The sequence below is a fragment of the Psammomys obesus genome, unplaced genomic scaffold, assembly GCF_907164565.1.
Source record: "Psammomys obesus unplaced genomic scaffold, mPsaObe1.curated_primary_1811, whole genome shotgun sequence".
Taxonomy (NCBI): domain Eukaryota; kingdom Metazoa; phylum Chordata; class Mammalia; order Rodentia; family Muridae; genus Psammomys; species Psammomys obesus.
Window position 1 is genome coordinate 4,093,797 of NW_026585690.1, and position 24,059 is coordinate 4,117,855.

Consider the following 24,059-nt stretch of genomic DNA (forward strand, 5'->3'; position numbering starts at 1 on the left):
CCCGGCCCAATACTTTTCTGTAGAAGTCTGAGATGTTTATGGGATTCTGGGAGAACAGGGAAAGTAGCAGTGTTTTGAGGCACGTGCTGCCGCCTCTCACTGCCACCTTTGCCTTTTATGCTCTTTCCCTTAGTCACCTGTTCAAGGCGTTTATCCACACACAGGCCATTAGCTACTGCATGGTACCAACTTCCTTTGGCCAGCTGGTCTTTGGCTCTTATTTTTACCGTCTAATTTAGACAAATGGGATTGCCATTTTTCAGATACTATTACTCCCCCTCACCTCAGAGATTGCAATGTCCTATCTTTTATGTCTCTTTCAAGGCCATCTTATTTCTTTTTCTTTTTTCCCGTATTTTTTTTTTTTAATTTACAGTATTTGTGTTTTGATTGTAACACTTACAGCATCTTGTTCCAGATAGTGCTTTGAGATGATGTTTGATGTGTGTTTGGGGCCCTAAAGAATTGTCAGTCGACAGTACTTGCTTAAGCTGTACATTTGTCACTGTGTGGCCTTTAGTGCTTGCAAGGCAGGGCTGCCTTTAGGGCACTTGACCACGTTAGTGCCAGTACCACCAGAATATTCCTGAGTACTGCCTGAGGATACGAAATACAAACTTAAAGCCATGCTGACATAGCAGGCTTGTAGCCAGCACAAGGGAGGCTGTGGCAGGAGATGATGGTGAGTTGGGGGCAGCCTGGGCCACATGAAGCTTCGATCTCCAACCAAAAAGAAAGGAGGGGGCGGAGAAGTGTGTTTCCCCCCTGAGATAATGGAAGGCATCTGTTAATGATGTAAGCATTTTTCTAAACAGGTTCTCAATTATTTCTACCATTCTTTTTTCTTGAAAGGATTCCAAAACTACCTACCTGGAGGACCTGCCACCACTACCCGAGTACGAATTGAGCCCGTCCAAGTTAGGCGAGGAGGTGGATGATGTTTATCTCATTCGAGCTCAGGGACTGCCTTGGTCCTGCACTGTGGAAGACGTTCTTAACTTTTTCTCAGGTATACCTTAACGTGTGTTTTAAAGAAGCCCGTTCGGTTGGCGCCAACTCGAGAGTGAGGAGCGGCCCCATTCTGGCTGATTACCTTTTCATACACACCATGTGCCACTGTGGGTGCTGCAGGTGGTGCCTACAAATTCCAAGGCTGAATAGAGCAATGTAACAAATGTTAGTCATGCTGAAACTACAGAGTGTGAAACCAGTTAACACTCAAGTTTACTGTGTGCATAACTAAAGGTCAGACTTGTCCGTGGGAATATGTGGAGGAGCAGCTGTTGATGCCATACATTTAGAAGACCAGCTGCACTGAGGTTTCTTAATATGTTTGGGAGATTTCCCAGTGTGCGGTCAGTTTTTATGGCTGCTAGCTGGCTGTAATTTTAAATCTTCCTCTTAAAGTGAATGTCTCGTCTACCGTAAACATGGCCTCATCTGAGTCAGACATTTGTGAGGCCACTCGCCCCTTGCCTCTCGGTTTTGGAAATGGGCAGTATAAAATCATCTTGGCTTAAGGAAAGGCGGTGGGCAGTTAGATTATTTTTGTAGGAAGTACTTTATGGATATATTTTTAAAGGACTGTGATTAAGAATAAACCTGAGCTGCTGTTTAATGGTTGGAAATGGTGCCCTTCTGTGCTTGGTTTACTTTTTTGTTTTTAATGCACTCCCCTCTCCCCACACCTGAGGCAGAGTTTCTCTGTGTAGCCCTGCCTGTCTTGAAACTCACTATGTAGGCCAGGCTGGCCTCAAACTCCGTGATCTGCCTACCTCTACTTCTAGAGTGCTGGGATTAAAGGCTTGCAACACTTTTTTACTTGGAGCATTTTTAGACTCTTGACACCTTCATTAGCATTTGGATGGTTTCAGTGACTGGGTTCATATAAAGAATCTGGGAGGAATTGGGGGAGAGGAAAGAATATGATAAAAAAAAAAGTATTGTTTGAAAATATTAAGAATTTGGTAGACATGTTTGTTCCTGCATTGTTGGAAAATTGCATTGTTATTGTGTTGGAAAATTGAGACAAAACTTTGACTTGATTTAAATGACTTTAATCATGTTTTTAGACTGCAAAATCCGAAACAGTAAGAATGGAATACATTTCCTCCTAAATAGAGATGGGAAACGGAGGGGCGATGCCTTAATTGAGATGGAGTCCGAGGAGGATGTCCAGAAGGCCTTAGAAAAGCACCGGATGTACATGGGGCAGCGCTATGTCGAAGGTGTGTGAGCTCAGGGGCCGCCGACTTCTGGCCTTTAGTCTTTACACTTTCAAGGCAGTTGTCACATAATCTTTAACGGTGATGCAGTCAGTATGTTACACATCTTGAAGAGTTTATTAGCTTATTCTTAGAGTTAGGTTCATCATAACATTCCTCAAACAAAATGTTAGGCATTCTCTTACATGTTGTGAAAGTGGAGCATGCGTGTGTGTGTGTGTGTGTGTGTGTGTGTGTGTGTGTGTGTGTGTGGCAATGTGTGGAATGTACATGTACCCTGAGGGTGGTGGGGTGTCACGGCCCTTGCAGCTGCAGTGAGCACAAGCTACCTCATGTACTTTCTGGAACCAAACTTGGGTCCTCTTGGAAGAAGAGTATGAGCCATTAGGCATCTCTTCAGTTCTGCTCTGTTTCTTTCTCTTTTTAAGTAGTTTTTTGAGTATGTGTGTGCGTGTGCGGGAGTGTGTGTGCGTATAATGATATGTGTGGTAGGCTCCACCAGGGGCTACCATAGGACAACCCTAGGAAGTTGGGTCTCCTGTTGTGGGCTCCAGCACACATGGAACTGCTGAGCCACCTTCCCTGCTCAGTCTCAGTTTCTAAATCTATAGAATGAAAGTATTGCCCAAGTGTGTCTTAAAGTTGTAAGGATTACATAGGTTATGCCTGGAGTACAGTAAATGTTCAGTAAGTATTACCTCTTACATTCTTGACAGAAACTCATGAGGATTAAGACTATGAATGTTTGAATTCAAGCAACATTGTGTTTTGTTCTGGTTTTTACAGGTAGTTTTCTTTGTCGAATAAATTTTAAAACCATTTTTATGCCTTTTGTTTGTAGTATATGAGATAAACAATGAAGATGTGGATGCCTTAATGAAGAGCCTGCAGGTCAAGTCCTCCCCTGTGGTAAATGACGGTGTGGTTCGTCTCCGGGGACTTCCGTACAGCTGCAATGAGAAGGACATTGTAGACTTCTTTGCAGGTGGTTGGCGGTTATCTCTTGTTTGGACTCAGAGTCTTTGTCCCATCATTATCCTTCCTTTTGTACCTTTGACACGTTTCGGTCTTTCAGACGGGTCTTTAGGGGTGTCATCTTTCAAAACAGTTTCATGACTTTTGTTTAGTGATGAAGAAACTGTTTTCTTAAAATAGTGGTCACATTTGTCCAAAACAGTAATTACATGATTTAAAACCATCTGGGCTGGGGATGTAGCGCTGGAAGGCTAGCATTCACGAAGCCTTGTGTTAGAGCCCAGTACCACGCCATCTGTGTATGGCGGCACACACCTGCCATCCCAGCAGCCGGCGAGGAAGAGGAAGAAAGGGCAGTACCTAACTTCCAGCTGCAAAATAGCCTGTCAGTCACTTTGCTTGTTTACATAGTGTCTCCTAAGATATAACCAGTGGTTCTCCCTCCACCCCCCAAAAAAAGACTGAGGGAAAACTCCAGGCTTCACATATACTGTAAAGCAGAGGCTGACCTTGCATTTATTCGTATCCTGCCCTTGCCTGACAAGTGCTGGGATTTTTGGTTACATAATGGTAGTGTTTTCTTAAGTATGTTCAACTTTGAAGCTCGCAAACAGTATCTAAAATTCATAGTGCATGAGTGAACGTGTTAACACCAGTGAAGAATGCTCATGTTGGCAGCAGTAATTTGTAAATTTTCTTGTGTTCTAGGACTGAACATAGTAGACATTACTTTCGTGATGGACTATAGAGGGCGAAGGAAAACGGGGGAAGCCTATGTACAGTTTGAAGAACCAGAAATGGCCAGCCAAGCGCTTCTAAAACACAGGGAAGAGATTGGTAACCGGTGAGTGAGCAGCTCTTAGCTGGGGTGTCAGGCCTTTGGATGAGCGCACAGGACTGCTGCAGTCAGGTCCTCCAGACCTGGGACACCAGGGACACCACAGTGAGCGACTAAATGCTCATCACCTGAATGCATTTCTCGATGTATTGAGTGAGAGTGCTAAGTGGAAGGTAGTCCTGGGGAATCCAAGTGTAGTTGTATTTGTTTTTTAGTATGTGCTTTTAAAGAAATTTTCTTTCATAGTCACAGTATTGTTACATAGAATAAAAACTAGCACCCAGTAATAGCTGCCCATAATCACATTTTCCCATCTGTAACAAAATATCTTTACAACTGACTTGTGTGAACCAGAGTCTAAGCAGGTCACACAGTTCATTTGATATGTCACTAATTTTATTAATCTAGAGCACATCCCCCCTCGTGTTTAGTCCATCTTCAGTTTATGTGTTTGTGTGTGGTGTATTCATGTGTGTGCATGTTGGAGGTGTACTTGCTCACCCATGCGTGTTCACATGGAGGCTGGATACCAGAAGTTAACATTGTATCTCCCTCAGTCTCTCCATCTTACTTGGATGGGTGGCTCAGAACCCAGGCCTTGCTGGTTAGCTAGACTGATGGCCAGCAAGCCCTTAGTCCACCTGCCTTCTCCCTGAGTGTCACCACCTCTGGCTTTCACATGGATGCTAGGGATCTGAACTTAGATCCTCATGCATGTGCAACAAGCATTTAGCCATCTAAGCCTTCTCCCTAGCCCCATCCTTTAAAAATGTGATTGGCTTTTGAAGAAATCAGGTCAGTTGTCTTGTTCAGAGTTTCATGTTCATATCATATGAGAGTGTGAAATGAGGTAGGAGATGTGTGTTTAAGCTTCATTTTTGGAGATCTAATAAAAATGCATACTGTGTGTGTGTATGTATGTATGTATGTATATTTGTGGTTTTGAGACATGATTTCACTGTAGCTCTGGCTGTCCTGGAACCCACTTTGTAGACCAGGCTGGCCTCGGACGTACAGAGATCTGTCTGCCTTTGCCTCCTACATGCTGGAATTAAAGGCATGCACCACCACACACTGGCTCCAAATGCATACTTCTAAATCAGTGTTTTGCTGTGTTCTTTAAAACTACTTTTAGATTTACCTATGCTTTGCTCACATGCTTTATCTGTGTGCTGAGTACCCAGGAAGGTCAAAAGAGCTGTACTCATTCTTACTTACTTACTATGTAACCCTGGCTGGCCTTGAATTTGCATTAACGTAAAGAAATTTTATTACTTTTTATGTGTGTGAACATAACGTGTACACACATGTGCCAGAGTTTGTCTGTGGAGTCAGAGGACAACTTGGACAACACGGAAAAGCTGGTTCTCTTATTCCACCCCGTGTGTTCTGGAGATCAGAACCACACCAGCAGGCTTAGCAGCAACTGCCTTTTATCACTGGGCCATCTCAGTGACTCCTGAACCTATTTGTAGCCCAGGCTCGAACCCCTGATCTTCCTTTTTCCTCCCCAGATGTTGTATGATGGGTGAATACCACTGAGCCTGATAGTATTTATGATCGTTCTTGATTTTCTCATTAGCCAGTTAGTTAAATTCTGGAGAAGTTATTTCTTCTAGGTTTTAGTGCGTTGTATAGACTAGCCTATGCAAAACAGAACTGTAAGCCCTTGAGGTTGTTACTTGTGAAAAGAAAAGCAGCTTTGTATTAGTCTTCTCATTAGTATAAGAAATATTTAGGGTGTGCTAACTTTATAAAAGAATAGGCTTATTTAGTTCCAAGTTTTAGATGCTTAAAAGTGCAGTGTGGTGAGGTTTTGGGATCCAGCCCTTAACCTTACACATGAGTGCTGTAAGAACAGTTTAGGGTAGGGATAAAAAAAATTACATCCTGGGTATGGGGGGATTACTCAGCAGGTTTAGTGCTTACTCACTAGCTTGATATTTTGGGGGCAAAAGTTTTAATGACTAAAATTAGCTGTTGACCTGATGGAAGCATTTTCTCATAAGCTAATGTATAGATGGATTTTTTTTTTATTCTTTCTAATATCTTATCTTTGGATATCCATGTTTTATAAGCTGTGGAAATATAATACATACCTGATCATTGTAATTTTTTTTAAAGGATTGTTTGGTGTGTTTGCTTGCACATGTGTACAGGTGCCCCAGTACTCCAGAAAGGATGTTTGAGTCCCTTGTGCTGGAGTTAAAGATGGTTGGGACGTGCCCCATTAGGGTGCTGGGAATGAACAATAGGCCCCTGGAAAAGCAGCAAGTGCTCTTAACTGCTGAGCCATCTCTCTTGTCACACATATTTAATTATTATTTTAAGTTAACTGTAAAGTTACTTTATACCGTGTGTGCCTTTTCGTTTTACTTTGTTTTAGATACATAGAGATATTCCCAAGCAGAAGGAATGAAGTTCGAACACATGTTGGATCTCATAAGGGAAAGAAAATGTTATCTTCTTCCACGAAATATATAACTGAGCCAGAAGTGGTATTTGAGGAACATGAAATAAATGAGGATATTCGGCCTATGACAGCATTTGAAAGTGATAAAGAGCTAGGTGAGGTCCTGCCTCTTCTGAAGATTGCCTTTATATGTTTAGCTTTTGTTAAACTGTTTTCATGGCTAGCTTATGTGAAATTGTGAGATTCAGAACCAGGGGGTTGAGTTAAAGATTGAACACAAGTGTAGAATGTACTTTGTTTATACGCAAAGGTTTAATTATTATGTATTTTTAAAAAAAAAAAATTGCATGTAATTTGTGTGTCTTATCTGTATGAATCCACGTGGCCATGCTCATGTGTGGAGGTCAGAGGACAACATGATGACCCAGGAATAGAACTTGGGTTGTCAGGGTTGGCAGTGGTGCCTTTACTAACTGGACAATCTTGACTGACAGCTGTTAGATTTTAAATTACTGTTTTGAAATTTTTAGTTGATGTATGTGTCTACATTGTGCTAGCACTTAATGGAGGCCAAAGGGCTTCCCTAGAGCTGGAGTTAAAAGCAGTTGTGAGCCTCCTGATAAGGGTGCGATGGGAACTTAACTCTGATCTTCTGCTAGAGTATTATTATTATTTATTTGTTTTGTGTTTGTGTGTGTAGCCCCATGTACCTTCAGAGGCCAGAAGAGGCCATGAGATCCCATGGACAAAGGGAGTTAACAGTCGGTTGTGAGCCAGCATGTGGGTGTTGGGGGTGGAAGAGCCATCAGTGCTCTTAACCACTGAGCAGTCACCCCAGCACCCCTTGTTCCTCTTTTATCCTGGCCATTTTGTGGACTGTCTCAAAGGCTGGGTGGTACAAATGTAACAAACCAGAGTAAAATGTCAATGTTTAAGCTAAAGTGGGAAATGATTTGGATAGAGAGTGGAAATCTTGGATAAGGAATTTATTTATTTATTTTTTTGTCTCTGGATTTAATTCTTTCTTTCATATCTAACTCCAATGCTCTGGGATTATCCTTTCATCATGTTTGCTATTTTTTCTTTTTAGTACTTACAGCTGAGAGTTTCTCCTACTTTACAATTTAATTAATGGTAATTTTTATCTGAGTTTCTCTTCTCTTACAGTTTAATTAATGGCCATTTTATCTTCTTGTCACATGAGATAAATTCTTCATTTGGGAATGGTTTGAGTTCCTAAGTGCTTTTGATGGTTGTTCAGGTGATGGCTGTTAAGGAGCAGAAATTTTAGGTTTTGGCCTTTAAAGCCCTTGTGCACTGGTTCAAGATGAATGAGGACTTTGCTGTAAAGGTCATATCTAATTATAATCTGCTAATAGCTCCAGAAGCTTTTGTGTCCTTGACAGTGTCTCTTTTTGTTCTTTCTCAGAATTGCCTAAAGAGATGTCAGAAAAACTTCCAGAGGCTGTTGATTTTGGAACTACGTCGTCATTGCATTTTGTTCATATGAGAGGATTGCCTTTCCAAGCCAATGCCCAAGACATTATAAATGTGCGTGGTAGTAAGCTTCATTTTGATAGGTTTGAGCAGTGTAAAATAGAACTTGCATTAATTTAATAAATGTTGGGGAAAACACTATTTCTGCAGTGCCCTTTGCTAGCCAGCATCTCCTGAAGGGCCTTGCTCTGTCTTCTGTAGGTGCAGGGTGTGGCTGTCACATGACTGGTGTGGGAGCCCAGGAGGTTGAGGCCAGCTTGGGCTGTGTAGTTAGACCCTCTTTCTTCAAAAAAGCATGCCTTTGTATTATTGTAATTTAAAGAGAAAAACATCAGAGGCAGTAATGAGGCGGAGGTGTAGTAATCAGAGTAAGTTGGTTCAATCATTTACTTTTAGTGTAGGCACTGAGACTTGGGTGCCAGTACAGCAGCTCTTGCATGTTCCTTGACATTCAGTGTCCTGATACTCCCTTCACAGGTGGAAAGTGCACTGCAGACAGCTAACATACAACTAGCTTATCAACAGAGTCTGTGGAATAATGACTTCTCTAGGTTGGCTGGGAATTTTGGCTTGTTGCCACTTGGCAACATCTTTTAATTGTGTGGAATTTTGGGGTGGGCTGGCAGGGTCGGGTACCATGGCATGTATATGGAGATCAGTCACCTAACGACATCTGACTTCTTCTACCATGTGGGTCATAGGGATTGACCCAGGTATTGGCTTTGGGGGTTAATTCATCTCACAGGCCATTTTTCCAGCGTCTTGACCCATTGTGTATTACTAGCAGGGAACAGTGAAAAACAAATTTCAGTTCATAATACAGTTGTTTGTTTTGGTTGGCCTCGTTTAGTTCTTTGCTCCACTGAAGCCTGTGAGGATCACCATGGAATACAGCTCCAGTGGGAAGGCCACTGGAGAAGCTGACGTGCACTTTGAAACCCACGAGGACGCTGTTGCAGCTATGCTCAAGGATCGGTCCCATGTTCGTAAGTATGACCACTGCTTCTTTCCTGCCACGGTGCTTTGCTCTTTTGTTTATTTGGGAATCAGCCTGGAATTTTTCCTTTGGCAATTGCATTCTTTTAGTACTGCTAACATGAATGTAAAAAAAAAAAAAAAGAAAAACTATAAAAATTTATCTTCTGATAATTTTGCATATTTCTACTTAGTTTTTCTTTTTGTTTACCTGTTTTAGTGTTTTAATTTTATATGTGGTTTTTAGCTCGGCAGTCTGACTCTGTAGCTAGACTCGGGGCTGTCCTTCCTCAGGCTCCTGTGCACCAGGGTTGCAGGTGTGGGACTGTACACTTAGCTTTGTTTTTAGTTAATTAAGGAAAGGTGAAAGGCTTTCTGTTGCTGCCAAAGTGTGACAAAAGGGCTTTAATCTTTTTCAAACTTTGCAAAACTAACTTTTTCTTTATATTCAGAACATAGGTATATTGAGCTGTTCCTAAATTCATGTCCTAAAGGAAAATAAGACTTCAACAGACCCCCAGATAATAAGGTAATTAAGCTACAACTATGAAAAACTTTAATTAATAATTAACTCAATAATTGTTATTCTGTAAGAAACCATTCTCTTTACTAAAGACCAAATTAATGATTAGTGAATTATCAATATAAAAAATTTTCTGAAAAGTAAATTGTGGTTGTGTAGTGGCTTTAAGCATCATCTCTATATAAAATCTTTTTTTTTTTTTCATAATTCCTCACATCATGCCCTGTGCTGAAACTTAATTGTGACAATTACTTTAACAGCTGTAATCATAACACATAGAAAATGCATTCTACATTAGCTGTTCTTCCCTTTAAAATGTTTCATCAGTTGAAAGATACATAATATAAAGTTTAAATTTCATACTTGAGTGCTATATTTACATTATTCCTCCCCTTCCTCCCCCTTCCTCTCACATTAGTGGCATGCACACACGTGCACACACGCCCACACACACACTGCTGAGTCCCTTTAGTGTTGTCTGTGTGTGTATTTGCTTAGAGCTGAGCATTTGGGATTGGATATGCTGTCTGAGTATCAGAAAGCTGATTCTTCCTTTCAGCAGTAATTGATTGCCTGTAGCTCTTGACCTAGGGTGGAGATGTCACACTGAAGGTCTCATGTAGCAGCCACGTCCTGGGCTTTCACGTCTGCAGCCTCCCACCTGTGTCCAGAAGGCACTGTTGCAGCAGTGTGCTGAACCTCTGGCCCTGTCCTTTTCCCACCCACACTCAGAGATGCTCTCTGAGCCGTAGGTGTGGGGTTGTGTTGTACCTGTGTATGGGCCGATGACACAGTCATTTATTCTTTGCATTTTAAAGAGTTTGTGTTATACAGCCCCAACTATCCTTGAACTTTTAATCCTCTTAACTCAGTGTCCTGAGTGCTGGTGATTACAGGCATGTGCACTGTACCTGTCTGTAAAGAAAAGTTTCTGTTTTAGTCAGCGTATGACAAGCTAGGCTGTGGTGGCACATGGCTTTAATCCTAGCACCTGAGAGGCAGAGGCAGAGGGATCTCAGTATGAGGCCAGCCTGGTCTATAGAGTTCCAGGACAGCCAGAACTGCACAGAGAAACCCTGCCACAAAAAACCAAAACAGACAACCAAAAAAGAGAGAGACATACATGACATCATATTTAAATTAACATTTTCCTAATTTCTTGCTGTTTGTTCTCTTATGTAAATGTAAAGTGCTTTGTTTCTTCCATGCTATGTTTCAGTATATTGCACTGCAGTCATTTTGTTTCTTATTTTCAGGATGAAGCAGGAAGCATCTCATTTGCACATCTCTCTGGGACGTGGGATATAAAGATCCAGTTGATTGGCAGCAACTGCTGGAGAAAGGATCTGAGCATATTAGATAGTGCTGTGTTTAGACCGAGAAAGATTCATCTTAGGATTATGAAATCTACAAATTTAAAATTCTGCCTAAACAGTCCATGGTCTGATTCAGAAAGTCTGGTTTATGTAATTTGGTTTTCTGTCATAGAGGATATATCACAGCTCTAAGATGGTGTTTCCATTCAGTGCTGCTCTTTAGATCCTTCTTCCCGCTTGTTTTTGCCCATGGTTGAGAGCTCCAGATATGAAAATTCTCATGGAATAAATTAATGGTGTATTTTACCAAACACTCACCAAAGCAGTGGAAGGTTTCAGAATGTTAATAAGCCAGTCTGATTTGGTCAAATAGTTTTTTATTTTATCTGTATTTGATTAATTAGGGGTAAAAATTAAAACAAAAAACCCCACAGGTTAGTGAGTATAAGTGATCACTCGACAGATTTGTCTTTAGAAACACTTTTGTCTCCTTAAGCCTTCACCTAAAGGCATTTAATGTTGGTGCCTAAGTCTTGGAAGTCTAGGCTTCATTCACCTTTTTTTTGGTTTTAGACAAATCTTACGGCTGTTGTTAGGTTTGAAATTGTAATGTGACATATCAAAGCAGTCCAGACTGGTAAAGACATTAATAGCTTCACTTGATGCAACCAGCTTAGATAGTAAAACAAAACAGAATAAATCAATCTAAGTCTCCTCATTTGCTTTCCAATGGGGTAGCCATCCCATATTTTAGAACAAGTAGGGGTGCCTTGCTTAAATAAAACTAGCAATTAATTGTGTGAAGGATTTATGGATAGAGCTGTATTTCTGTCACATTGTGACAGTACTTTCTGCTTTAATAATAAATAGCTTGTTATTTAAATATTGGGTGAAATGGCTGGCTTCAAAAATAGTCATTAATAAACTTAACTTTATGAATACCTGTGTAGAAGAATCAAAGTTCTGTATATTTTCTTTACCTTGTTCCTATCCTCAGGGTGACAGCTGCCACCAAGAGATAGTAAGTCTCATTCTCAAGATTGAATTTTCTGAACTTTCAGATGTGATAACCTGGAAGAAATGTGTATCACTTAGTACATAGCCATCTTTGATTACCAGCTAAGGGGCAAGATTGCTGTCCTGTAGACAATAAATGAATGTTTGTTTCAAGTTGGATATTACCTGAGAGTGTTTTTTAGTAGAATGTACAAGTCAACCAAGTTTTTTATTATATCTAGATTTGATATAATAATATGAAATGGTTTCCAGGTGTGTTAAAAAAAATCAGTAAGGGGGTTGGAGAGATGGCTCAGCGGTTAAGAGCAGTGGCTGTTCTTCGAAAGGACCAGTTCAATTCCCAGCACCCATATGGAAGCTCACAACTGTCTATAATTCAAATTCCAGATGATCTGACACCCTCACACAGACATACATGCAGTCAGAACACCAATATACATAAAATATAAATAAGTTATAAAAAAAGGGGGTGGTGGTGGCTGGAGAGATGGCTCTGGTTAGAGCTCTTGTCTGCTCTTGCAGAGGTCCTGAGTTCCAAGTCCTAGCAACCACATGTTGGCTCACAACCATCTGACTCTACTGCCCTCTTCTGGCGTGCAGGTATATATGCACATAGAACATTTAGAATAAATCTAAAAAATTAAAAAATCAAGTGGCTTAGAGTTAGGTGTGGTAGCATATAAGGTTTTAATCCCAACACATTGGAAGGTGGGAAAATCTAAACTTGACCCACCATGTGGATGCTGGGAATTGAACTCAGGACCTCTGGAAGATGCTCTGAGCCTCTGAGCCATCTCTCCAGCCCGAAAATCTAAATTTGAGGCCAGAATGCTCTACATGTTGAGTTCTGGGCCAACCAGGGCTATGTAGTTGAGACTCTCAAAAACAAAGCAATCCATGTGGGTTAACAAGCTTTCCAGTATACGGCTCACATGGAGTTGTTTTCATAAGTGGTTGACCAGACCGTAAGAACTTGTGTCTAGAGTTATGTATCTATTAGGGTGTGAGCTTTCTGTCTTTTACAGCTGGTCTCCAGTTTGCTGTGGGAAAGATCTGCAGGGCCTGATGGGATTGAGCTTGTTGAAGAATTTATTTGAGTTTATTTTCAGTTAATGAGTTTCATTTATCCATCTCTAGGAACAGAATGAGAGGAAAAGCATTAAGTGTGTGTTGGGTAAGCTTGAAGGGATATATCTTGCCTTAGTGGGGGCTGAATTCCCTGAACATAGCAAGTCTAACACTGGGAAATTATAAACTCACATTCTCACTTCAGGATTTCTCGTAACAGGCCACTGAATTAGTGCTTGCTGATAGAGCAAGTGTAGTTACTGGGAAAGAATCACATAGTTGAATAAAAGTTCATTTACTTCTTAGTTTTATTTTGAGTTGAAGCATATCCATTTCTCGAGATCTGATTTGCTATTCACAGGCATCAGTAATGGATCTCCTGCATTAATTTGGAATTTTTTGTATTGTAGAGCTGTCATAAGGAGTAGTGGAGTTAGGCGTGGTGGTCATACTTATAACCCCAACACTAAGAAAGCTGAGGAGCACAAGTTAGAGGCCAACCTGGGCTACATATGTGAAATCTTGCTCCCCAAACTTTTTAAAGAAAAACCCAATAGGATTAGGGCATGTGGCAGTCTGATAAAGGAGCTGCAAGGGAGAAAAACTGAAGTGTTGGAAGAGACTGAAGCTGAGTGTCCTGTGGCTGAGATGCTGAAGCGTTTGCCACTTGGGAAGGGACAGACAGCTGTGCTGTGGGGAGAGGAAGCTGAAGCCACTGCCTGTGGGTGACATGCCATGACCCAGCTTCCTGGTCAGGATAGCGTTGCTGTTCGCATCCTCTGCCCTCGGCAGTCTTCAGCAGGTATCACCTGGAGATGTAAACACTACATTGTGAAAATAGCTGAGAATGGGAAAGGAGTCACCTTCACACAGCAAGTTCAAGTTCTGGAGGCTTTTGACAAATAGAACTAATGTCTAAATGCTTCCTGCTCCCTGATTTTAGATGAGAAAGTGTTTTCATAAGCTTCAAGCTGTTACTCTAGGGAATAATGTGGCTATAAATTGTTTTATGGTTCGTGCAGACATGCTGTCAGCTTGGGATGAGTGCCGTGGGGTGTGCTAGCTGGGAGAGGGTTCTTTTTAAGGAAACCTGGCTGCATGGCTGGGCTCCCACCTTGGTGAATGGGTTCCTGCTGCTCCACTTCCTTGGTGTTTGGTAGTGTTATTTTTGGGTTTTAACTTTTCTATTAGGGTATTTAGTGTTTCTGTCTGAATTCCAGTTCAATAATGGCATTACACATCTTTGTATATACTTCCTGCCTCTATATCATCATTGTGGAAGTCTGTTTAGATCTTTTGCCAAAGTTTAAAATTGATTTTTACTGGTGGTTAGGTGATAAGAAGATTTCGATGTAAAGGCTGGATGGTATGAGGAGAATGGTGGAATATCTGAAAAAGGAAATAGCAGTAAAGGGTATGCTCTTATTAATGCACTAGCCACACAGTTCTCAGGCCCTGGTCATCTGCTTCTTACGCCAACACTGATTTTTAAGTATAAGCGAATATTAGACACATGGTTCATTTAAAATTATAAATTATTAGTATACATAATACTGTGACTTTTTTGCCTGCTTAGCCAACCTAAAGAGAAGTTATTTGTGTGTGTGTGTTTGTGTATGTGTGTGATCCATGTATGATGGTGTGTGTATATGTCAGAAGACAACTCTGAGGAGTTGGCCCCTCCCATGTTGGGTCCTGGTATTGAGCTCAGGTTGTCAGGTTTGTCAGCAAGTGCTTTTACCTGCTGAGACATCTCACCAGCCTGATTATTTCATATCTATATTAAAAAGAAAATCTCATTTTTCTCCATGTTGTAGAATACAGGTGTATGTAATGTACTATGCCCTGTACTGATGAACACGTTTAAACTGCTTCTCGTGTTAAACATGCTGAGATGAATTACCTTGTACACATGTGTCAGTTGTATAGATGTACATTTCTCTGTGGGGTAGGTGCTGAGGTAACGTGCACTTGGAGTGCACACCTCAAATTAGGATCTGCTCCCACGCACCACAGCAGACCTGTAAGCCCTTCCCCAAAGACCTGCCAACAGGCTGCAATCTCTACAAGTCTTGATGTTTAGAAAATACGCTGTTATGTGCCAGTGTTCCTTCACAGTTAAAAACTTCAGCTCTTTAACAAAAACTAACGAGGTGGGCAGTGATTGCGCACACCTTTCAGCCAACCTGGTCTACAGAGTTCCAGGACAGCCCTGGTTACAAGGAGACACCCTGTCTCAAAAAATCTGAAAAACAGCAAATACTCCAATTTCTTTTTCTGTGAAATGTCTTGGTAGCTTTCCCTCATTTTTCTCTTAAAACAGATTTTCACTGTGGACAGTCACTCTCCATATAGTTGTAAGTTAGCAGTTCATGGTGTACATTGTGTCATATATAGTCCCTGTCCACTAATATTTTTAATTTAATTTTTTAAGATCCAGGGGCCTCTGCCAGGCTTGGTGGCATAAAATCACAGCACTCAGGAGGCTGAGGCAGGATCATGAGTCTGGCCAGCCAGAGCTACACAGTGAGACCCTTTCTTGGTCCAAACAAGAAATAGAATCTCTGTTGCCCAGAGGTAAAGTAATTGTCCTGAAATGTATCGGATTCCTGAGGAGCTGGGACTGTAGGTCCTTGTTGCCTCATGTCATTTTTTTTCTTCCCATTTGAAGACCCTAGAAAACATGAACTCATTGGCATGAGTTTCAGTAAGCATCTCTTTTAAAGAAAACTTTAAGAAGTTCCTTTCTAGAAGTGCAATTATCTGAAATGTCAAGGAAAGGTTTGAGTCAAGACCAAACAGTTCTTACTGGAGTGAGCACTGCCTGCTTTGCACTGCAACATTTTTTTTCCCAAAGTGAAAATTCAAAGCACACTTAGCATATGAATTGCCAGTGTGCTCTGTACTCATTACTCATGCTACCTGCAACACTTGGCCATATCTTCATGCCTGTCCATCCATCAATCCTTCTCCCAGTATGCTGTAGATTATTGATTCCTTCACTTCTCAGCACTTGTGTTTTAACTAGTTTTCTTGAATGGGAATTTCCAGGTAGCTGGAACATGTCAACATAGCCTTTGATGAGCTTTTGGTTCTGGCTCTGTCAGTGTTAGTTGCTGCATGCGGTACATTTCACGGCAACACTCTATTTTCCCTAGTCACTTGTGGCCCGTGTCCTACCTTAGCCCTGCCACAGTGCAGCAGTCCAGCGCAGTTAGGACTTAGGGATCATAGATTACTTTTGCTTGTTGTAGAGCTTAATAGCAGACCACTCGGCATGTATTCTTCTGTAAGTTTCTTTTGCTCTGATTCGAGAGTCATGTTTCAGCTTTGTTCCCTTTCATTCCACAGTAGGGCGTGTTTTTCTTTTGCTTGTTAGGTGGACAATGGGTGTTTGCAGTTTGGAGATGCTTTGAATAAACGTAAGGAGTAAGCCTTCTTATGTACTTTCACTTTAATTTCGTGATTAGAATATCTCAAGGTATAAGGCTGCTTATCTTAAATTTTATTGGATTATGGCATACCCTTTTCCTTAGTGGTCACCTTGTTTCTCTTGTCTCTTCCCTTTGGTGTGGGTAGGCTAAGGGTCTTTTTCAATAACTCCAACCTTGCTTTTTTTTTTTTTTTTTTTAAAAGCACGGTTTCTCTGTAGCTGTCCTGGAACTTACTCTGTGTCCTTAGTGCTGGGATTAAAGGCTTGTTCCACCATTGCTTTCCAACCTTACTCTTTGAAACAGTTCCTCCCACTGAGCCTAGAGATCACTGGCTGATGAGCCTGGCTGGCTGAGGAGTTTCCAGGGATGCTCCTGCCTTCCTCCCTCATACTGCCACACCCAGTTCTTTATATAGGTGCTGGGAATCCAAACTCAGGTCCCCTTTTTTGTGGGCCATGCACTTTTACTGAGTGGGGCATTTCCCAAGCCTGTTTGTCTAGTCATGATTTTTTTTATTGAAAATATTTTTCATACAATACATTCTGATTACAGTTTCTCCTCTTCCAACTCTTAGATCCTCTCCACTTCCCCACTTCCCCAAATCCACACCCTTTTTCTCTCTCCCATTGTAGTATACAAACAGGCATCAGCAAATAATACAAATAAGGTAACAAACCAGAACAGAAAACAAAGACAAAAGGCCTAAAGAAGAGGCACAAGAGAGACACTGAAACCCACATTCATGTCATGCAAGTTTTGGTTTCTTTGTATGCTATGTAAATGTGCTTTTGTTTTAATCAAAAGTGTGGGATTTTAGTTAGGCTATGGTTTGTCCACACCTGTTAATTGTCTAATTTGGAGCATGGCTTTTGCCAGCTGGTAACGGTCTTTTATGTGCTCCATGGACAGGATTGTGGTCTAGGACTCTGAGAGTATAAATGTGAGGCCGAGAGACTGTGGGGCACCCTTTGTGGCATTTGGTGTTGGCATTTGGTGTGTAGGAGTTTGGAGAGACCAGAGACCAGAGACCAGAGATGGTGTGGTGGTTTGGAGCAGACAGAAACGCTTCAGGGCGCAGCAGCGTGGAGGAGCTGCTGGCTGCCTCTGGGTTGATGGAGATTGGCATAGAGCCCTAAAAGAACCCCTTAACCCTAAATAGATGGGAGAAGTAAAGGGGTCTGGTCCCCCTCTCCCAACTAACTTCTTCTCTCTCCTACTTAAGGTTGGGGGTTGGTGGGAGGTAGAGGCATAAACACCCCAAACAGAATTTAAGAAAAAGATCACCACAGGTGGCTTTCATCTACATTCATGCAAACAGTAAACCCATAGAAACAAAATCGGAAGCCAGGATCTGTAAGGAGAAAAAAGGGAGATTAAAAAACAAACAAAAAACCAAACCAGAACTCCAAAAATACCCTGAGTTCATTTTGTGTTGGCCATCTCCTACTGAGGCCCCTCGAAATGTGGTTTGTCTACCCAGGCAGACTCCATTGGAAGATACTAAGTTTTCCTGTGACAGCAAGTGGCTATCAGTTGGAGAGAGTGTCTGGGTTGGGGATGGGGCCTCGGATCTACCTCCCTTCAACACTAGGACGCCAAGTGGCTTAGATCCGTGCAGGCCAAGTGAATGCTGCCACGCTCTCTGAGTTCATACCAACCTGTAGTTTTTGATAGGGTTTTCTATCTGCTCATTTTTCTTTGAAGACAAGTCTAATCACCTGTACGTTCTACTGTTCTGAGTTTTCTGGTTACCCGATTTTTATTGCTAAGTTTTTTTGAGTTTGGGCTTTTCTTTCTTTTTCTTTCTTTCTTTTTCTTTCTCTCTCTCTCTCTCCCTCCCTTCCTTCTTCTTTCTTTCTTTCTTTTTTTTCTTTTAAAACAGGGTTTTAAAAGAAACTGGCTATCCTAGAATTCACTCTCTAGACCAGGCTGGCCTTCAACTCAGAGATCTGCCTGCCTCTGCCTCCTGAGTGCTGGGATCAATGGTGTGCAGCACCACAGCCCAGCTGAGTTATGTCTTAATACTACCTTTTGCTCAGTTTTGTTCTCTGTGAGATCAGCAGAATGCACCTTTGTTGTGAATGTTTTTGAGAAGGATCTCACTGAGCTGGCCTCAGATCCATCATCTTGTTTTTACTTTCTTAGTGCTGGCATTTGAAGTGTGTGCCATCATCACTGGGGCCAATGACTTAATTCTTTCATTATCCCTTTTATTGTTTCTGGGTTTTGAATCAGCACCAGGGCATCTCAATGAAGTGATTCTGAAAACACTTCGTGGTACAGGCATGAAGTGGGGAGCATGGTAAACACTGGAATATGGCTGGACTCAGGGCCACAGGATCACCAAGACAGCCTTAAAAATGTTACCCGGCAGAAATTTTGCCTGGAAGGTATAAGGTTATTCCCAGCGTAACAAGCAGATGGGGGTAGCAATTACAATTTGATGTCTACAGGCAAACTTCAAAAGTGTGTGACTTCTTACATGGTACTGCACAGTGATACTGTGTCTTGAAACACAAAACAACATAAAAACAGAACCGGAGGAGGGAGGAGGAGGAAGATAAGAGGCTAAGGAGATCTTGGGTGAGTGGTATCTTACTGGGGTTTGATTTGTACCTCTGTTACTGATATTTCACGTGCTTACTGAACATCTGTGTATCTTCTTTGTGAGAAATGTCTTTTCTTTTCTTTTCTTTTTTTGAATTTTATTTTTTTCTTATCGGTTACATTTTATTAACTCTGTATCCCAGCCGTGTCCGGATCCCTCATTCCCTCCCAGTCCCTCCCTCCCTCATCTCCACCGTGCCCCTTGCCAAGTCCACTGATAGGGGGGACCTCCTCCCCATTCATTTGATCCTGTTTTATCAGGTATCTTCAGGACTGGCTGCAAAGCTCTCCTCTGTGGCCTAATAGGACTGCTCCTCCCTTGGGGGGTGGGGAGGCCAAAGAGCCAGTCATTGAGTTCCTGTTAGAAATAGTCCTTGTTCCCCTCACTATGGGAAACCAATTGGTTACTGAGCTACCACAGGCTACATCTGAGCAGAGGTTCTAGGTTACATTCATACATGGTCCTTGGTTGCATGTCAGTCTCAGAAAAGACCCTGTGCCCAGATATATTTGGTCCTTGTGGAGCTCCTATCCTTTCCCCATCAGACTAACTCCCCTTCTTTCTTATGATTCCCTGTACTCTGCCAAAGGTTTGGTCATGAGTTTTTGCTTTGAAAACACTGCTTGTTAGAGTCTTTCAAATGCGCTCAGTAGACTCCTGTCATATGTTCAATGCGCATTCCATCTGTCTTTCTAAACGAGGATTGATAAGAGAAATGTCTTTTCAAGTAGGTTTCTTCACTTTTCTCATTTACAACATGAATTCTGGATACCCATCCTTTACCAGAAAGCAACTTGGAGAGGAATGGGTTCATTTCCCTCACACTCACTCCCATATACCAGTTCATCACTAAAAGCAGTTGGGGTGGGGACTAGTCCAGGGAGGCCATGGGGAATTGCTTACTGGGTCACTCAACCTTTCTTACAGCACTCAGGACCTAGGGCCAGCACCACTGACAATGGGTGGGGCCTCCCGCCTCAATCACTGAGAAAATGCCCTACAGGCCAGTCCTACGTGGGCATTTTCTCAGTTCCCCCCTCTCAGATGACTAGCTAGCACACTGGGTAGCTTGCACTTATTTTCTGTTTGGGACTCTTCTAGGCTTGCCCGTGATCGCTTGCCTCCTTCTTGCTGAGATTCTACCAAAGCACCACATGCTCAACTGAACATAGGGTTCTTGATTTCTGCTGGTTTTCTTTTGTTGTCTATGCTTTACGTCATATCTAGAAAATCATTGCCAAGTGAGTGGTCTTGGCACCTTGTCAGAGGTAATCTGACCTTGTGTTTAAAGGCTCATTTCTAAGCTCTCTGTGCTTTATGCCATTATCATTTTAACCTGGTTACTGTAGTTTGAAGTGTTGAAATCAATTATGTGAACTATAAATTTATACTTTTATAGAGTTGATTAGGGAGTTCCTTGAACTATTCTGCATAAAAGTTTTGGAAATTTGTTTTTTATGGATTTTATTTAAAGGAACTTCTTATGAATTGTGATCCCTCTGCCTCAGGCTTTCAGTGCTGGATTCAGGGCCTGGCTTCTGCAGTGTTTAGGGGTGATGTTTTTTTAGCCTATGAAAACCGCATGTCTTCGTTTCATCCTGTAGCTGTCACTGTGTAACAGTAGTTTAACTGCTTGCCTCTAGTTAATCTCACCTTCATTTGGTTAATGCTGCTGTTAAATGTTAAGAAGCAATTTTTAAGGAAGATACTCTAGGGATAATTACTTTTGTGTGATTACTCCTAGCTTTTGGGTGGGGGTGCAAAATAATAGCCTCAAATCTTTGGGGCTGTTTAGAAAGGCAAAATGACCACTCCTAAATGCTTACACTTTGCGCTGTGCAGCTGCGTCCTTAATTGAAAACTAATTAGAACTTTTGATAATTTTGCCCTCACATACAGCCGAAAAATGCTGGCTCCTGTAAGTGACCAAAAACAACATGAACAAAAAATCACATAACATTATTTTGGAAAAAGAAAAAGGTGGAGGCTCAGTGGTCAAGAGCACTAGCTCTTTAGTGGCTTTAGTGGCTCTTTCAGAGGACTGTGGTGCGGTTGCCAGCATCCAACTGTGCCAGTGTCTCCAACTCTGGCTCCAGGGGAGATGGCACCCTCCTCTGGCTTGCCTGGGCACTGCATGCACATGGCGCTCCACATACACATAGGCAGCACACTCACTCACAGAAAGAGAAACGACAACTAGCACAATAGGTTAGAATTACTAATTTTATTTCCCCCTAATACTCTTAAACTTCAGCTTTACTAGCAGGTCAGACTTCTGAAATAATGCCTTTCCCAGGCTTTAACCCTTTTCAGGGTTTACGCTAGAACTCCAAACCTGCATAGAATCATGTTTTCGAAAGTCTTAATTGGAATCAAATAATCCAGATACACAACATAATCATAGTAATTAAACCATTCCTTCCCATCTCTTGTTCAGTGCACCCCCACTTGCCCCTGGAGGGATTGCTACGAAGAGATGTTTGTATATTGTTCAGGAGCCCTGCCTGGGGTGCTGGTCTGTACTTCAGAATAAGGCCTTCTCTTCAAATAAACAGTTAAATAAGTGCTGAGGAACTATCCTCAGCCATCAGCAAATCAGAGCTGATGGCATGTGTAGCTGGCTCAGCTTCACTTTCATCTTCTGTGGGGGCTGGGCAGGAGAGATGTTTGCTCTGTGTGTACGTGTGAAGAGGGGGATTCTGAAAGAGCAGACACTTACTTCTGGGGCTGTTATGTGGGAAACAACAGATATTCTTGTTCACACAAAGAAAACTCTTGTAGGTAAGACCAAAAAAAAAATTTAAAAGCTTGGTCCTGAAGTCATAACGCATTATAATATTGTGATCAATACATTCAGAATTTATATTACTCTTGGTTTCTTTCCCTGAGATTGTGTTCACAGCTTGGTAGGTTAAAGAGGTAGGTAGTGAAGCTGAGAGGAAACTTGTGTCCCGCAGCACCTGGGCAAGTAACACTTGTTCTTTTTATCTCCATTAACCTTCGTATTACCCCTCAGGATGCAAGTGTAATGTCTGTTTTTGGCAGGGACACTGTGGTGGGAGGGGCTTCACACTTGCTAGACAGGGCTTCTCCACTCAGCTAGAGCCCAGCACTATCACATCATAAAAGTAAAAAAGCCCAAAGATAGGCTTATAAACTCTCCAGAATGGGCTTGTTTAGGTGTTGAAGAGAAAGGCTCAGTGGCTTTATTTGTACACTCATTAGAGAAGATGAGCAAAGGTTCAAGCACTGACTTCCCCATGGACGTTGACCTGGTTTACTTCTATCTTTCCTACCAACTACAGCTGGCTCTAAGATGGTGGGCTCCAGGGGATCTTGCATCTCACACGTGGAGTGGCTGGATGTTACACTCTGGCCTGCTGTTGGCCTCCAGTCTTAGGATGGGCTGGTGGAATACTGTCTCATCAGCTGCTCGTGACAAGGATTACACACTCTTTCAGGCTTGATGCTTGAAGGAAGAGGCAGTTCATTCATCATGCAGGCATTACAGAAGGTTCCTCTGCAGTTTGTGCACACGCTCTGCAAGAGGACCACAAGAACAAGCTAAGAACGGCAAGGGTCAAATATACAATTGTTCAACTCGTAGGCAAGTATGGAATGGCTACTGTGTAACAAACGGCCCTGACCAGACGGTTCACAGGGGAGCCTGAGGTCAGCGATGAAATCAAAATGAAGCAGCATGGCTGCCCCAGAATCTAAACCCAAGAGTGTTCTGTCTCTGGAGTACTCTTGATACTTTTGATCTCTACAGTCCCTTTCAGGCAGGCTAATTCTAAAATCTAGCAAATATCTGAGCATACTGAGACTCAGAAGAAGGTAGTGAGCCAGCAATGGTCTGGAGAAGCCAAGGTTTAAAACATGCTGAACATTATCAACTCAGTTCCCAGAGTGTTGATGGGCTTAGTGAGCCCCTCAGATGCTCCCAAGCACAACTTCTGTCCTGCTAGCTGCATCTTGTTTCCAGGGAAGCTAATTTCTACAAACATGCTGACCCTTCAGCAGCCGAGCAGTGTGTTGCTACAGTGCCACCAGGGCAACTGGCACAGGGTCACACAGGCAGCTCTGCATAAGGCTTCAAAGAATAGCTTCTCCTGTGAAACGCTTCACTTGAAGAGTGCATGGAGCGCCCTTTTGTTTTTGAGGCGGGCGCACACCACATAGCCTTTGCTGGCCTTGACCTGGCAGAGACCTACCTGCCTCTGCCTCTGGAATGCTGGGATGAAAGGTGTACACTATCATACCTGGCTGCTTTTTATGACAGCGCTTCACTGTGTAAGGGAGAAGGCTTGAATTTGGAATCTTCCTGCCTCAGTCTTTTAAGTGCTAGGATTGTTGGCATAGGTTTGTCATTTTTATTTGAAAGTTGGAGAGCTTTCCTTTAATGAGAAGGGGAAAGGCTGATGAATTTAGCAGTTTTTTTGTTTCGGAACATTCACAATTTTCCTACTATATAAAGGCAGTTCATTTGCTACCTGGTCCTGCAGTTCTAAGGCTAGAGCATACTGCAATTTTGTTAAGATTCAGTGTGATGTAACCCAGAATTTGGGCACATTTCTTATAATTCTTCAAGTACTCGTTAGTTCCTTTGAACACAACACCTCTTTGGCATCTCTGGGTACCATATTGATGCTGGTGGATACTACTGTCCCAGTCCTGCCATCAAAGACATTGTTTTTTTTTTTTTTTTTTCTGATCTAGTCTTTCACTTCATCTACCTATTGAGGCCTGCTTTAACTTTTTGCATAACTATAGGCCCTCTGTTGAGACCTACTTTAATTTTCAGCATAAGTGTAGCTCTTCTGTTGACACCTGTTTTTGTCTTTAGCATAACTGAAGCCATTTTGTCTTTAGTCTCCATTTTGATCATATGGTGAAACTGAGTTCAGGTTCTCAGGCTCTGCTTCCCTGACATAGGAATAGCCTTTAACTTACAATTCAATACTTGTTGAATGTTCTGCTTGAACTGATGATAAATGTATATTCAACTTAAGCAAAATCACAATACCTTGCCATGTTCCTTTCTCCCAGAATGGTGGGGGAAATGGAAAGTCCCCCAGTGCCCCTACTCTTTATCCTAGTCAATCAGCTTAAAATGCTCTGTCTAGCTACCTAGGCACAATGTACCTGGAATAGAATTAATTCTTCCTGC

General features: G+C 42.0%; 2 protein-coding genes across 6 annotated transcripts in view; one reads left to right on the top strand and one right to left on the bottom strand.

The window, feature by feature from the left end:
- The first annotated feature begins 661 nt into the window (after positions 1 to 661).
- Positions 662 to 11,932, top strand: Grsf1 (G-rich RNA sequence binding factor 1). Its single transcript, XM_055596072.1, has 10 exons — positions 662 to 682; positions 853 to 1,009; positions 2,073 to 2,228; positions 3,067 to 3,210; positions 3,909 to 4,044; positions 6,425 to 6,606; positions 7,881 to 8,002; positions 8,799 to 8,934; positions 9,376 to 9,452; positions 10,703 to 11,932. The coding sequence occupies exons 1-9, from the start codon at positions 677 to 679 to the stop codon at positions 9,423 to 9,425; spliced, it is 1,089 nt and encodes a 362-aa protein (XP_055452047.1). The 5' UTR covers positions 662 to 676; the 3' UTR covers positions 9,426 to 9,452; positions 10,703 to 11,932.
- A 9,162-nt stretch (positions 11,933 to 21,094) lies between these two features.
- Positions 21,095 to 24,059, bottom strand: part of Rufy3 (RUN and FYVE domain containing 3) — a 71,249-nt gene continuing 68,284 nt past the window's right edge. For all 5 annotated transcript variants that reach the window (XM_055596086.1, XM_055596095.1, XM_055596118.1 and 2 more), the window contains exon 18: positions 21,095 to 22,429. In XM_055596086.1, the coding sequence (XP_055452061.1) occupies positions 22,286 to 22,429 (144 nt within the window). In that variant the 3' untranslated portion in view covers positions 21,095 to 22,285. The remainder of the gene's footprint in view (positions 22,430 to 24,059) is intronic.